This window comes from Nicotiana tabacum, chromosome 11 (genome assembly GCF_000715075.1).
Source record: "Nicotiana tabacum cultivar K326 chromosome 11, ASM71507v2, whole genome shotgun sequence".
In the NCBI taxonomy this organism is placed as follows: Eukaryota; Viridiplantae; Streptophyta; class Magnoliopsida; order Solanales; family Solanaceae; genus Nicotiana; species Nicotiana tabacum.
In genome coordinates, this window is record NC_134090.1 from 181180003 (window position 1) to 181196225 (window position 16223).

The following is a 16223-nucleotide window of genomic DNA, read 5'->3' on the forward strand; positions in this document are numbered from 1 at the left end:
CACAGGACCCCTTGGAAATTGCTCTAAATATCTACTACAACATTGATCGCTCACTTGAGGATAAAACAGACAAAATATCAAATACATTTAATCACTATTGTGTGGTATTCTTTTGCCTTCTCTCTGTATACTACTTTTGGTCATCCTATGAGAATCTTGAATGACTTTTTTTAATATAGTCACAAATTTATCACGACAATAATGCCCCTGAGGTTACACGATGTCATCAATTAGCGATGCATATATAGAAAAATAGACATATTGGTTATAAATAGGCACTTGACAATTCTGTCTACAAGTCAAATGTACAAGCTAATTATCTTTAATGTAACATTCCTATTTTCTTTTTGTTTACATGCTTTTGAACTTTTGCGCACTAATCCAGCAAATTCTTTTAAAAGAAAACAGAAACACTAATTAGTATAAGAGAAGCACTGGATAATAAGAAAAAATGCAGAGACGGGACCAAAAACATTACACCACCTACAATTTTTCTGTTTTTGAGCCACAAAGAAGCTCCTTAATACGTAAAGCAGTTCTGCCCTCAAAAATATTACAAAGTTCTTGCTACATCTCCTCGAGAGCTCGAATTGCCACCGTTTGATTATATAAACCCTAAATTTTGACCAACTCTAGTAGCAAAGTCGAGCTGAAGCTCCCAACTTCTGTAAACAATACAATCAAACATAAAGTCATTCCTCCTTGAAGCTCCAGTAACCATCCTAACTCAGCACTATAATGTGAATGTGAAATCAACAATATCACGGCTATGGAAAGTAAATCACACCTATTGTTTCTTATGCTTGCAGTTCTGCGGTGCAAAGTATAGAACCAACTCTATATTGAACAGTGAAATGCCCACGTGGTGTCAATCTGTCTTCTTGTCGTGTTCATCAATCGCAGTCAATCTTTCAACTAGAGGAGGGTGAGAATAATGATAAGCCGAATACCAGGGATCTGTGTTCATAGCTGACAAGTTTTCTTCCTGCAAGATGTTGAACAAATTGGTATTACAGATATCTTGTTACAGGATTTGAAAGTTTCTTCTAAGTTGCAATGATTTGAAACCTAGAAATTACAATTATGGCTTTGAGTTCTGAAGAATTGGTTCAGCGCTTAGATTTGGAAAATTTTCGTATCAACGTTTTAAGAATCATCAATGAACATAGATGGTATATGCAAACGGCTCAATCGCAAAAAAGGATATCATAGAGGCATATTTAGGATAGAAGGAAAAGCAACCTGCAGTTTCACAAGACCAGCTCGAAGTGCTGCAGCATAACCAAGCTTCTTTGCAAAAGCATCAGCCTTGAGATAAAAAAAAATTACAGTTCAAGTGAAAACATTTAGCATTAAAAAATAAGCCAAAATATAAAGATAAATTCATACAACATAACGTTACCTGGAACTCAAAAGCACGGCTTACAAGATTAAGACCAAAGCTCACCAGGTGCTGGAGAGGTATGACAGTGTGCTGCAACCATGTTAAATTACATTGAATAAATTAGAACAAAATAGATTTTGCAGCTGATAAATACGATTTCTTATATTCTCAAGGCATGTCAAATGACACAATATTGAACTTTGAACTGTTTGTATATGCATGATTCCTTAACAAAGAATAACACCCTTAATGTACAACATCAATCACCATTACTTTATCATTGCCTTTGTCATAATTTGCTCTCACATTGAGCGGCATTTCAGTAGCATCCTACTTAACCCAACGGCTAGATTGATCATTAACTATGGATAATATTGTATTAGTTCTTTTAAGCTTCAAATAATTCATCTTCTTTTTGGGTATCAGTTGAGCCTGCCGTATGTCGACCAAATGGGAAATATAAAAGCTAGTAATATGTGGAACCTCAAATATATTAACTACAGATCAACAAAAACAATACTACTTAATTACAGATTCACTTGTGAAATATTGGCAAACCCAGTGAAGAAACTACCAATCAGTCTATCAACTACGCCTGAAACCCAAATCATTTGGCATCGACTATATGAATCTATCTATTTACGGATTCTCAAAATCTCACGCTTACGCATACAAGTCGGTATCACCGACATTGACGTTTATGCTGTTTTATTCATAGGTAAATTCGCATTGACTGCATTGCTTCCAAGAGATTTCACATCTTTGAGGGAAAAAAATATTAAATTCCAGAGCAATGATATCAAGGACAATGTTAATACCATTAGTTCCAAACGACCATGATAAGAGTAATTCAAAATCTGGAATGGAAGTCCCTTGAGTTAATAAACTACAGAGTGATCAATGTTCTTAGACCTATATAAAAGAAAAAAACCAGCCAATGATTTGAATAACAAATAGGCTAGTAAATCTTCTGGATTTTGAAAATCAAATTACCATATCTAACCCTTCCCTATAGCCACACTGACCTACCAGATGTTTAATATATAACCTTTCAAGAGCATAGTATTACCTGAAATATGATAAGTCCAATAAGAACTGGTTGGGTATCAAACCCAAAACTCTGAAACAAGTCCTTTGAATTCCTAACAAGAGTGTATCCTCCGAACTGCAATAATGTGAGGATCTGCAGAGAATAATACTCGTGTCAGAACAAGAAAAATATGATTTTACTGTCAGAATAAAGAATATAACTGTTTTCGAACAGAGTGTTCTATCAAAACAGAACTGCATAGGTGTTTTGTTTTCCTAATGCTGTAAAGAAACAAGCAATCAGATATTCTTGGGCCAATGCTGATGTCCGGGGAGAAAAGGAAAAAGGAAACCCAACACGAAGAGGCATGGCAATCAGGTAAGGGAAAAAGCAGCCAGATATTCTTTTCTTCTTTTGAGAAAGCTAACAGTAGCTGCCAGATATTCTTTTCTTCTTTTGGCCAAGTTAAATACATACCAAAAGTCAGACCAACAATATCCCCTAAACATAATAGATGAAGGATGAAGCTCCAACATAGTCATCGAATGTTGATGATAAAAATAAGTCAACCATACCAGTATCTCTATTTCTTAATACTATTACAACTGAGAATACAGCAGGTTTTTTGTAGCCTCACCAGACATAGGCATTCTACTTACCCTCAAAATTTGAGGGTTGGTATAGCCACACCAAACATAGCCTTCTTCTTACCCTCAAATTGAAACCTAACTGTCTTTGCTATCCTCAAACTGAAGAGCCACCCAAAAACCCAACAGTGTAACTACACCAATTTCCTTAAATTCCTTGCCTCAACCTAAAAGGGAAAGTCGAACTGACTCGAATCCTAATGTGAGATAGGCCCCCTAGAACGAATCGAGTGCTAACCTCCTGATTATCTCCTCTTCTTATCATTTTCCGATCTAATGCAGTATTACAACATCTTTCAGGTTCATTCTAGTCCAAATTTCCCAAATAATCATAGTAAAGCAACACATAATATATAAAATCAATGAGTACTTCTCACGTATCCTTCCCCGTACCTTGGCAAGAAGGGAAGCATAACAAGAAGAGAGATTATGAGCTACTCACGTATAAAATCAATGAGTACTTCATTTATAACATAGCTCTGTTATAAATGAAGAAATGAAGGATTGGAAAAAGAAGAAGAAGAGATTGGGTGGGAGGAGAAGAAAGACAAAGGTGCAGTGAAAAGTAGGCATTGCGAGCAAGTGAAGAACAAATTGAGAGAGACTGAAGTCTGAGGGAGTGAAGATTGAGCGGATACCAGAGGAGAAAAATAGAACAAAATGGAGAAAAGAGGAAATTAAACACCCTTCTCCTGGTTATATCGAGGAGGCAGAAGCGACAGTTTGATTGTTTTATGCGCCAGGCAGGTTATAATCCCCAGATAAATATCCCCTAATAAGATAGTGAAATCAGATGCATATTAGTAAAGTTTTAACTCATCAAAAAAAGTTATATCAAGGTGATTCACATAGCTTGGATATATCAAACAGATGGGTCACATGTATAAATGATAATGGTACATACACTATTCACATGTTCAACAGATCAAAAATTGTTATTGCAAATGATAATAATGTGCACGTTATTCATGTTTCAACAGATCAAATTTATCAAAAAAAGACTCAAGTTTCTGTTTCTGACAACTTTAGGAACCAACTTTGTACAAAAATCGGAAACCAACTTTGTTTCTTGTCTACATTCATAAATATAATAAGTCAAACTAGTCCCACGATCTCTTAAAGAGAAATAAACTACATCATATAAATGGAACAACGGCAACATCTACTTGAACCGAAAACAGAATAACTGTTTTCGGTTTAATGGCACGGGCTACATGAATTAATTTCCATACCTGGACAGCTATGAATGAGTACATCGTGTGATTAAGTTTCCAGTGCCCCAGCTCATGCGCAATAACAGCAACAACCTCCTCATCATTCTTGCACTACATACCACCAGCAAATAAATTAGAGGAAAGAAATCAAACTGAGAAAATGTTTGTTATGTTAGAATTTGGGTATTAGCATAGTAGAGTCATATCTAAATCATGCAGTCTAGCTATAAAGGATACCAGATGAGAGAAGCAGCCCTATCATATAATGCAGCATGCTATCCACATTCTATCTCTTTGAATCACCAAGAACAACATTTTCTCAAAGTAAAAAAGAAAAAATTGAAGAGCCTCCTAATAAACATAAACACATATGCTCATGGCTCAAAAAATCATTATATTTCAAGCTCAGATAATGGCCAAATGATAAAAAGGCTGTTACTCAATCAAGCAATCAACTAGGGTTATAGTCCCATATGGATCCTCTACACCAATCCATGCTATTTAGGCATTACTAAAAAATAAGCATTGTAAGGCAAATTTGGGATTCTCTAAATCCCATACTTTCCCTACTGGATAACTAGTTAATGTGAGTTTTTAGTCAAAATTGTCCCTTATCTATAGAGTAGGTCTATTTTTGTCCCTTTAATATACCCTTGCGCATTTTTAATCCCTTAAGTTTGCTAAAGTGGAGCACATTTGGTCTAACTAACAAAAACGAATTAAAAACTAACGGTGCCACCATCAGCTATCCTAGACGTTTTGAAGGGGTTGGACATGGGATCAAACTCTATCAAGCCTTCCAGTGATGCCTTGGAGATTATGTAAACAGTAATTTGGAATGGACCAATGGGGGTGTTTGAAGTTGACAAGTTTTCTGTAGGAACTAAGATACCAATTTCCATTCCTCGTATTTGTTTACCACCTGCAGAGGTATTTAATAGAAAGGGAAAGTGAATAAAACTAGCTTGCGTGGCTTTATAAAATAAAAGGAAGAGGAATACGTTGGTTTAACAGGTCACTAAGTGCATTAATTTAGTAATTTACTTATTATTCTAATCATTTGGTGAGGGTGCAGTATTAATGTTTATGTATGTTGTTAGTGTGTACCTTCGATTCTGATAGTGTTGTTTCTGTAACTGAATAGTAAATAAAAAAGCATGTTAAAGTAGTGATAGGCAATTGCAAAGAAGCTTGCAGAACTAAGTGGGAACGGAGTGACACCACTATCATTGGAGGTGGAGATTCTGTTGCAGCTATTGAAAACCAGGTATGAACCCTATTCTTTCTTCTTTTTTTTGAAAAGGTAACATATCTATTATACTTATTAAATCATCAGCACAAAAATTGTGCTAGGAGCCAAAATGTACATCATGTAGAACTTAGGCAAAAACAAAAACAGTAACATCCTTGTTCTTCTCACAAGGATCCTAAGACTTCTATGATTGAATCATGGTCATCAATATATTCTAATTTACACCAATAACTAAAAAGAAGAGTACAATTCATCTTAATCTTCTGTGTAGAGCTGCTTGTATCTTCAAAGCATCTTGCATTCCTCTCCTTCCATATTGTCCACCAAATAGCTGCTGGGACAAATTTCCATCTGTCTTTGTTGGAGGAATTTCCCCCCGTATTCCAACTTTCCAGAAGTTCAAAGGTTCTTCCTGGCATTGTCCACCTAATACCCCTTAGGTTGATGAACAATTCCCACAACTGTCTGGTCACTCTACAATGTAGAAACAGATGGCCAATTGTCTCTGCATCTTGTCCACATAAATAGCATCTAGAACAAATTGGCAATCCTCTATTCCTAAGATTTTCCTGAGTAAGTACTGCTTCGTTAGCCACCAACCAAGTAAAGCATGCCACTTTGTATGGTATTTTAACTTTGGCAAAATACATAGTTTACCCATCGACCTTGTACCCAAATCTCTCTTACATACCTGTTCACCAAGGGGACAATATTACACACTCAGTATTTCAAAAGTGTGTCAATAACACCACTTTTGACCAGTCCAAGTAATAGTCTATGTTGTGTATCACACGCGCGTCTCTAAATTAAAAGGACTCTTTTAATCACCCAACCCTTTTAAAGATCCGACCCACTCAAATAAAAAATCCAACAATCAGTGCACCACCTTCCCCACCACTGCACCACCTTCTCCACCATTGCAAACCCTTCTTCTTTGTAAAAAAAAAACATTCTGCCATAGTTACTATAAAAATACTAGTTGTAACACCCAAATAGATACACACAAATAACATTTCCAAAAAAACTTCACTAGCCAGAATTTCGCCTGAAACTCCATCTCCGACCAACCCTCCATTTTGGTATTATCTCTTCTTTTTCACAAAACTCAATAATGGTGAGCCAGAAGAAAATAACGAAAAGGGAAAATTTCAGTTCTTTATTTGGCACAATTGAAGGAACCAAAAAGACCACTTTGTCAACAAAATTCCAAAACAAGAAATTGAAAATTTAATTTCTTCTGCAATCCTGCCCTTCTCAACGACATAACTACCACCAAGAAATTTTCGGAGAAATTTTGAATCTTGAGCAACCAAAAGAAAATGGAATAGGAGAAGGTTGAATCAGGGAAGAAGACGAAATAGGGGGAGGGGAGACGAAACCTGGGGGTGGGGAACTAGGAAGAAGACGCGGGGTGGGGGGTTGGGGCGGGGAAGAAGACAAGAGTGGGAGGGGTTATTTTTCATTTTTTAAAATTTGTTAATTGGCGTAAAAAGGAAAAAAAAACTTAAAAATTAGACACGTGGATTCTTTATAAACCTTCTGACATGAAATTCTTAGCATTACGCGCCTGTGTTATGTGAAAAACACGCAGGTGCCACGTAGTTAAAGTGGTGTGTTATTGACACACTTTTAAAAGGTTTGAGTGTGTAATATTATCCCCGTAATGAACAAGTGTGTAAGAGGGATTTGGGTACAAGGTCGATGGGTAAACTATGTATTTTGCCTTTAACTTTCCATATGTGTTTCGAAGGCCATAAACTGTTTTGAGGCACCTTATTCAAATCTTTGTAGGCTGAACTTACTGTATAACTTCCACTGTTGTGCTTCTTCAATGAAAGAGTATCTTCCCTCTCTTGCAATCCTCTGCCTTGATCCAAGGTGTTATAGAATTCTGCAATTCTAGGCAGTTCCCAATCTTGAAGTAGTCTACTGAATGTTAAGTTCCATCCTTGAATCCCCCATACATCCTTCAATGTAGCTCTTTGTTGCTGATTCAATGTAAAAATGTCAGGGAATAAAGCCTTCAAGCTTCCTATTCCCAGCCAGTTATCCTCCCAGAATAATATTTTCCTTCCATCCCACACATTAAAATTCAGTTTGGATGAAAGACTTGGCCACAGGTTCCTAATTGATCTCCATAAACTGGTTCCAAAAGGATTCTTCACCTCCCTAGTCATCCAGAAGCCTTCTTTTCTATACTTCGCTTTTATCACCCTTCCCCGTAGTGTTTGCTCTTCCCTTGTAAACCTCCCCAACCACTTCATTAATAGACATTTGTTTTGCCTTCTCAGATTTTGGATTCCCAAACCCCCTTCTTGTTTACTAATGGTCAACTTTTTCCATTTAACTAAGTGAAATCCTTTCTTCTCTTTATTTCCATGCCATAGGAAATTCCTTCTCATGACTTCCATTCTCCTTTCTACACTTGCAGGTAAAGGGAATGGGGACACCATGTAGGTTGGGAGAGCGTCTAATACAGAGTTAATAAGAACTAGTCTACCTCCCAAAGAAATGTATTGTGCTTTCCATCTGGCTAACTTTTTCTCACATCTTTCCGGAACTCCATTCCATATAACTTTGGATTTGCTTTTTGCTCCCAAAGGCATCCCCAAATAGGTAGTAGGAAAAGAACCAACTTCCCCTCCCAGAATGTTTGTCAGGATTTGTATGTTAGGCACCTCATTAACAGGATAAATCTGACTTTTCCTCCAATTAATATGAAGTCCAGAAATAGCTTCAAAGAGGATAAGGATGATCCTAATGTATTTTACTTGACTTTCCTCTGCACCACACATAATTAGAGTATCATCCGCATATTGAAGGTGAGTAAGTTCCAACCTCTCAACTTGCCTACTTGCAATATCGAAGCCCTTAATCTACCCATTGTTATGTGCAGTTTTCAACATGTTGTTCAGCCCTTCCATTGCTATTATGAAGAGAAAAGGTGACGGGGGACACCTTGTCTCAGACCCCTTTGTGAGGGGAAGAAACCTTCTGGGGAACCATTGATCAAAATAGAGAATCTAACAGTACTTATACAAAATTTCATCCTATTCTATGAACCCTATTATGTTCGTTAGTTTTTGACCCATTTCTGTTAGTTGGACCAAAGATGTTTCATTTTAACAAACTTAAGGGATTAAAAATGCTCAAGGGTATATTTAAGGGACAAAAATAGACCTACTCCCGTAGTTAAGGGACAATATTGGCTAAAAACTCAGTTAATGTCAACTAGTTGGTATCACCGGTATGATCCTTTGCTTCCATTTTTTTATTTCTTAGAAACAATATAAAACCTTATACCTTGACGCGGTGGAGGGGGGAGAAAAAGAAAACTACATTCAAACTTCATGCAAGAAGATAACAGAAATTGTTTCCTGCAGCAATTCCTTCTGTGCAGTGGAATAAAAATTACATAGTCAAAAAACTTTTTAACAGCTTCAATCTTTTTTATTGATTTTAACAGCTACAAGTTTTCTCATATAGATGGCATACACTCCTGTCATAAGAACCTACACATAGGAAGAAGCCCACAAAGTCGTCACCCTTACAATTAATTAAGGTTGCATCTGCTGGAAACCCGTCATCATATATCTTTGCTTTTCACCAAATCATGACCACTTTAGAACAATCTTTGAATTATCATAAAACAGTTTTTAGGAATCTGTAAATGGAGAACTCCTAACTTAATCAACTAAACTAGCTAACCCCAAAAAAAAAATTAAAAAAACAATTCATTATCTAACAAACAGTGGACAGAATACAAAAAGGTAAAAGAGAAAAATGAAGGCAAGGTCACTTTAATCGGATTTAATAGCCACCACACCTGCTGGATTAGTGTATCGTAGAGGACAATCCGTTTGTTCTTGAAGAATCCATACATGTATGCCTAGCAAAATTTTCAATACAAGATTAACGCACAGGAGCAAGCGGGGTAAAATGCGAGGCAACAAGGCATAAGCACCTGGCTAAAAGTTACATTCTAGTGACAAACACAGACAACATAATTCCAACAAATGAGTGAAGAGGTAGATTTCCAACCAAAAAGTAGGTTGATGCAGCCCTAGGGTTCACTGGGTAATTGGGGCCCTTAAATAAGCTTGTGTCTTCTGCAAAAACTTTTTTATTTACCTTTACACCGACTTTCATTTTTGCTGATTCTATGAAATTGAACAAGTTTTCATAGAACGGGATGAAGATTTGGCTACCACTAACTAGTTAATTTTGGTATCACTGATCAAAACCCAATAGTCTAAGTTCTTACCGTTGTACCATAACTTGCTAAAAAAAGAATGAAGAGATCCACCTGCACTATGTATTTCTTTATTAAGGTAAAATTACTATTCATATATTCTTATTAGAACCTGTATTCATTGTCATACACTATGTGTTCTTTTTCATTTTTTACTTTACTTACGAAAGTATATGGATAGCCTTCTCTGATCTATATGTTTTGAATAAGTCATTCTCTCACCTTCAACAACAAAAAACGAAAGGAGTTGGTTCACTGGCACATGAATAAAAAATAACTTATTACATCAAATAATATCCTTGATTATTTGGAAAAAGTAGTCAGTTTTAGATCAAATGCCCATTAATCGCCACCATATAACCAGCCCATTCATCGCCCAATAGCTTTAGCGTACTCACCTACTCACTTTGCTGTCTCTAATTAAAGACAAGAGATCCATGAGAGCTTCTCAAACTTAATAACATAATCCAGAAAGAAAAGGAGAGGTAACCCTATAGACACTTAATAACATAATCCACAAATAAAGTAGAGAGAACTACATAGAAATTTACCACCAAAATAATTCCTACAATCAACATTTGAGTATCATACTTAAGTTTGTGCAAGACCTTGACCTATTCTTTTCAACCAGGGGACAATCCAAACAGATTTTCCATTTAAAATATCATTCTGATCTTATAATGGCATCAATAAAAAGGCGGAAAAACTAAGAGAACTAGCCTGTCAACCTACATCAACTGAGATTACAGAAAGAGACCATAGCAGAATCAACTGAAATATGTGATTGGCTTTCCGCATAAATATTGTAGAGAAATAAAAGATTTCCAAACTAGAGAGTTAAGTAACAGTGGACAAATCCTAAAATTCAAATTATCTTCTAAAGCTTAAGACCAGCCAACCACTGAAGACGTAGAATGTGTCAGGATTTCTATGTAGAATGGGTGAAATGAAACAAAGCACATGTTTAACCACCATGAAGAGACCAACAGAATAAACGAAAAGGAGTTCTCACATTGCTATGGCTCGACCTTGTGGACCCATCAACCACAAACAACTTCTTTAGGGGAAATTTAAGCGAGGAAGCCAGATTCTCAATCTTCGAACTAAGTTCTCCTTCCGGAAGCTGCTCATTCAATGAAACTTAATTATCAAATCAGGCTGCAGGAATTTCTTTTCCCTTTTCTTTGGGAGTTCTCTTCTTTAACGGTCGGTAGATTACTTACTGGAGTGAACTTGTTGAAAAGTGGAGCAATCAGAATAGGGTAAAGAGTCATCATAACAAGAGAAAGGACGAGCATAAATCCCCACAAGTAAATGGCCAAGTAAGGACCTCCCTTCTGCAAATCAAGAATCGATTTTATTGTTAGGGTTAACGGATACAATATCATCTCTTGCCTTTAAGATGGAGATATAAGAAATGTTCATGGTCAACGTAATTAGAATACTGATCCAAAACAACAGTAACATCTCAAACAGAAATGAACAACTACATCATGCTAAGATCTTGAATTTGAACCATAACCACAAAAGGAAGTTCCTGTAGTCCCAAAAACATGAATACCTGTACTATAAAAATGATGGCAGCAACAATGGGAGGACCAATTACAATTGCCAAAGCAATTCCTTTGATCATGTCTCTGAAGAATAACCATACTGTTTGCTGTATAAGAATGATAAATTCAAGTTCAAAATAGACAAGTTAACTGCCTAAATAAGTAGACATATGGAAAGTAAATAAAAGAGATAGTAGCTCCTTAAACTGGAAGAAAGTCCTGCTCATTTCCAAGATATACCTTGTTGAAACCATGGCGGGACTCGATCACAAAAGTTGAATACAACGAAAATGGCAAATCAGTGATCTGTAAAGGAAAAAAAGAAGTCTTACCACAAAAATATGAAGATGAGCACAAGTATAACTTTCTGTCTTTCTGAATGCTATCCAGACCACTTCAACATATGTGGACATAGATATCACCACACTGCCAAGTGCATCAATCTAAATGCTTCTCGGAATAAGTTTCAGCCTATTATTTGTGTCATGGCAAAAGAGGATTCCAACAAATATTCACCAGAAGAAATCAGCCTTTATCTAGCTGTCTACATGAGCTCAACTTGTAAAATTGCATCACCATTAAATCCATAACAGAAAATACGGCAAGAGACTTGCCAATTGTTGCTAACAATGTTTCAAATCACTATGTTGGATGTCACTTAACGTTTTTAAGCAGGTTCTAAATACCTGCGTCAAGCATAAGAGCAAAAATCTCATGGAACTGATCCCCCAAATAGGAAGAGCACTTTCCCCCATGCAAACCTTGACCTAAAGCAATTTATTTTCTGAACCAAAAAAAAAATTCATCTTCTTTTTGGTTGAGAAAGATAACATTTTCTATTTTGACTTTCTAGGTATACAAGTATAATTTAATCCTCTGCGCCATTTACATATTACTATGTGATGAGTCAAACAAGCTTTAGATATTTTTAAAAATAGAAATTATGATTTATAGCAATTTTTATGTAGCTTCTAAATATGAAAATTTTATTTCAAAAAAATGAGGAACCAATGCTCAAATACACATAAACAACTAGATGCTTGTAAGAGGTACAGATTTTGTGAATATATATATATATATATATATATATATATATATATATATATATATATAGAGAGAGAGAGAGAGAGAGAGAGAGAGGGAGAGAGAGAACTTTAAACCATTTTTTTGTGTTTACATAATCATCCACATTGCTCTGCTATTTATTCTACAATTTCATTTTTCTTTATTATATATGGAAAATAAAAATTTGCAAGCTTATGCCTGCCTCAACACTAACATCTTGCCCATGATAGGTATACCACGCCATGCCCCCTAGACAATGGTTGAAGAACAAAAAAGAACATCAGGTTGAACTCTAAGGGGTGAAGCAGAGACAAATTAAACAACTTTGACTAATGTCAATCACGAAGGAGACGAGAGGATGGACCCAATGGCGAATGGTATGGAGCGAAGGATGCAAGGCACTCGCATGGAAATCATGCAATATGAGGTTACCTAGAGAGAGGACAAGTCAACAAGAAGAATGTGTTTAAGGCCATACAAAGTATCAAGGTGTCAAATAGGCTTCTTTTTCATATGGTGTGCAGTGTGGAATGCAGTTCTGCATTTCTCTGCTGATAAACTAAGAATAAGGAGACAGAGTAAGTTGATGTTGCATGTGCAAAGAGGATTAGAGATATGCATATATGCGGTGCAAAGTTGCTTCACATTTGTGTGCCCTTGTTTTTGTTCTTTATCATCGATAGAGTCTTTTTTTTTTTAATGAAGTAATTAATTTCATTGTTGGCAAATCGATAGAGTCTTATCGAGGAAGTAGGATGAGGCAAGTGCATCTATACTACGAAATCGCGAGGAGAAAGAGGAGCACAACTTAGGAAGGTGGTGCCCGAAACTATGGAACGAAGGAACGGAAATTTTTTTCAAAGCAGCAAGAAGGATGTGACTTGTGAGAAGCAAAAAAACTCATATATGTTTCAGTCATATTTTTGGAGTGAAAACGCTACTGGACTGCCCTTTATATTGTTGTATATAGAGTTGGACAGGACGGATGGATATATCTATGCCAAAAATTACGTATTTTCTATCAATATTTCCATGTACTATTAATGAAATCACTTTTGATTAGTCAAAAATTCTAATTAGGAGCTGAATAAGGTCCTGTTTTCTTATAATTTTTTGATAAGGGAGGTCTTGTTTTCTTATATTTTGATGGAAACATAGTCTATATATTTTCAGATGAACATTATTTATACCAAAATATGAAGGGAAAATACTAAAAGTACTCATCTAACATAATAGATGGTTATCACATAGTTTGAAAAGTAGAAATTCAATAAAAAGGTCTTTCAATGTAGAGTCCAAAAGCACATGTCTCAACTAATCATGGTTAAATGCTTAGTTATATATCACAAAGACCAAATTAAAGTTTTTCAATTAAGAAGATCGAGGTTTACTAACAATTAAGATGCCACAGCAAAAAAAAATCATTTCCTAATATGCTGAAGGTTTTACTTAATTCAGTTTTGTCAAAACCAAAAAAAAATCATGGCGACAAAGGTCCAGTGCAACAATTCCAGGAAAACATCAACCATCCTATTTCTAGAGGGAGAGGGAGCCAGATGGATATATTCATATGCACCTGCGACCAAACCATAACTCCAGCTAAAAATGCTAGTGTGTGAAATATTTCATTCTCTGCATTGAGACCAAGGTATATCAAAAAGTCTCCTGATATCTGCGATCAAAAAAGAAACACAAGTCAACAATGAGCAGAGAAGTGGAAACGGCTTTGCAAGAGAAAGGCTCAATCACTCACCTTCCAAAACCAAGGTAATATCCGGAAATATAGTACGGCAGAGTCCATCAATATGGTAACAAACTCGTGGACAAAATGAAAATTACTGAAAAGAATTAAAATACCAAAAGAATTAAAAAAGATGGCCAAACAAGATAATGCAAGAATTCGTAAAGTTAGATAACATTCGATGAACAAAAGGAAGCATACCTTTTGTCGAGACTATACGCCTGGGACTTCTTGAATTTTTCCTGGCAGATCACTCCCTCCAGAGGTTTTGGAAGTGTTGGCAATTTAAGAGCCGCATGTTGTCGTAAATCAAGGTATGTCTCAAATATGTACATTAGTATCATGAAACCTGGAAAGTTCAAAAGCACAATAAGAGGGAAATCACAACGTTTCTTTAAAAAAAGGAGAAGATACATTACACCATATAATAAATAAATAAACAAATAGAAGGAGAGTACAGAACAGAATGTGACAGCAAATAGCCAGTTAACTAATAAGAAATCCAAAAGAAGGATCCAATTTACGGTGATGAAGACCATTAAGAGAATAACAATTGAAGCCAAGCAAATTAACTTGCCAGCCAAATATTAAAAAGCAACAACTTCAATTAAATTGCCAACCAAATCAAGACAGGGATCCAGCATCAATCAATTAATAAATTAAAAAAAACGAAACCACCATTATCTAATCCTAATTTCATACAAGCTTGATAATACCACTAAAAGGCATCCAAAATGGAAATAGAAGGAAAAAGTATCATAGCTTGAGGCAAATCGTAAATATCTAAAACGATTTTAAGGCAGAACTTCAGTTAAATTCGTCTCTATTGTTCCAATTTTATCGTATTGTCCACAGAAGAATGTTTAGCACCATAGTAGTAATGATCCTGATGGTATGATCCTGAAACTATCACTAGAAAAGCACTAAGTTCATAAACTTCCAACTCAATTCCTTATGGAGTCTGATTAACCACTAATTCCTTCACTGATAAGTGGAAAACGATTTTACCGCTCCTTGATATTAACTATAAGTGAAAATTAATGACGATTTATGCACAACTTAGCACACCCCTATAATCTCTATATTTCTTGCTTTCAATTTTAATCAAATGAATAAATCAAGGTGAAGGTATACTTTACACGATACTTCCCAATTACCAAGCATTCCCCATGTAGTTCAATTTTCCTACTTCAAGTGCATTTGCACTATGAATTCTATCAAAAGCAAGTACAGTTACTAAGAACTCAAAACAATTGTACAATGTTGGATTATTTGAAAATCTAGCCTAGTATCAAGGGCGGATATAGTTAAGAACTTACTGTTAGTTCACCTAAACCCAGTAGCTTCGGCTCGAACTATACGTATATGTGTTACAAAGCCACTAAACAAGTACAAGCGAACGTATATAGCCCTAAAGTGCAATTATCCTTCTATACAGGCAGATGGGAATGAATTTGTTAAATAAGTAAAACCTAAAAATTTGGAAATGCAAAAGCAAGAAATAAATAAATAGGTACTACGCGTGTGTATAGGTTAAGAGAGAGAAAGTTATAGAGCATACCGACAACGGATTCCAAGTATGGAAATGCCATGGATGACTGACTCAGAGCAGCAACAAAGAAAAAGAGAGAGATGATACAGTGACGGTTTTTTTTGGCGATTTACTAATTTATATAGAAATTGATTTTACCTTAGTGAATTTTCTGCGACTCATAAATCGTGTACGAAGACTGCGATTTATAAATCGTATCAGCGAAATCGGCAAGCGCACTGATAAAGGAAAAGCTCAAAGTAGTTCCTAAGTTTGGGCTTAAACTCAAAATCATCCCTGAAATTTATATTACAACACTACTAGTCCTTATAGTTTTCAAAAGTGGTACACTTTTGGTTCTAATTGATGAAATTGTAACCCACCCAATACAAAATAACCTTATGATATACTTTTGTATAGCATGTATTAGTTGATGATGTGGTATTACCTAGGTACGCACTTGCTTTAAATCTTGTTGTATTTTTTCATTTTGCGCTATGATTATACACTAGATTACATTTCTCAGCCTAAATTTTAATCGCGACAGAAATTTA

General features: G+C 35.7%; 1 protein-coding gene across 3 annotated transcripts; it reads right to left on the reverse strand.

Annotated features, from left to right (window-relative positions):
• Positions 1 to 245: 245 nt before the first annotated feature.
• Positions 246 to 15857, reverse strand: LOC107824440 (CAAX prenyl protease 1 homolog). 3 transcript variants are annotated; one of them, XR_001656856.2, is made up of 15 exons: positions 15700 to 15857; positions 14340 to 14487; positions 14151 to 14235; positions 13974 to 14069; positions 11573 to 11638; positions 11341 to 11439; positions 11003 to 11116; positions 10792 to 10902; positions 9354 to 9416; positions 4294 to 4386; positions 2454 to 2567; positions 1403 to 1474; positions 1243 to 1308; positions 788 to 985; positions 246 to 665 (listed from the first exon to the last, which is right to left on the reverse strand). XR_001656856.2 is itself a non-coding variant. In XM_016651198.2 (14 exons), exons 1-14 carry the CDS (start codon positions 15728 to 15730, stop codon positions 869 to 871), a joined length of 1275 nt encoding a protein of 424 aa, XP_016506684.1. In that variant the 5' UTR covers positions 15731 to 15857; the 3' UTR covers positions 421 to 868. The 3 variants fall into 3 exon arrangements, 1 of the variants encoding a protein (XP_016506684.1); XR_012696892.1 differs by lacking the exon at positions 9354 to 9416; XM_016651198.2 differs by having other exon boundaries at positions 421 to 985.
• Positions 15858 to 16223: the final 366 nt, after the last annotated feature.

Coding starts and splice junctions, on each gene's coding strand:
- LOC107824440 (XM_016651198.2), bottom strand. CDS start 15,730: ATGGCATTTCCATACTTGGAATCCGTTGTCG. Junction 11,440..11,572: donor CCCGCCATGGTTTCAACAAG/GTATATCTTGGA, acceptor ATTCTTATACAG/CAAACAGTATGGTTATTCTT. Junction 9,417..10,791: donor CAAGGTCGAGCCATAGCAAT/GTGAGAACTCCT, acceptor AAATTTTGCTAG/GCATACATGTATGGATTCTT.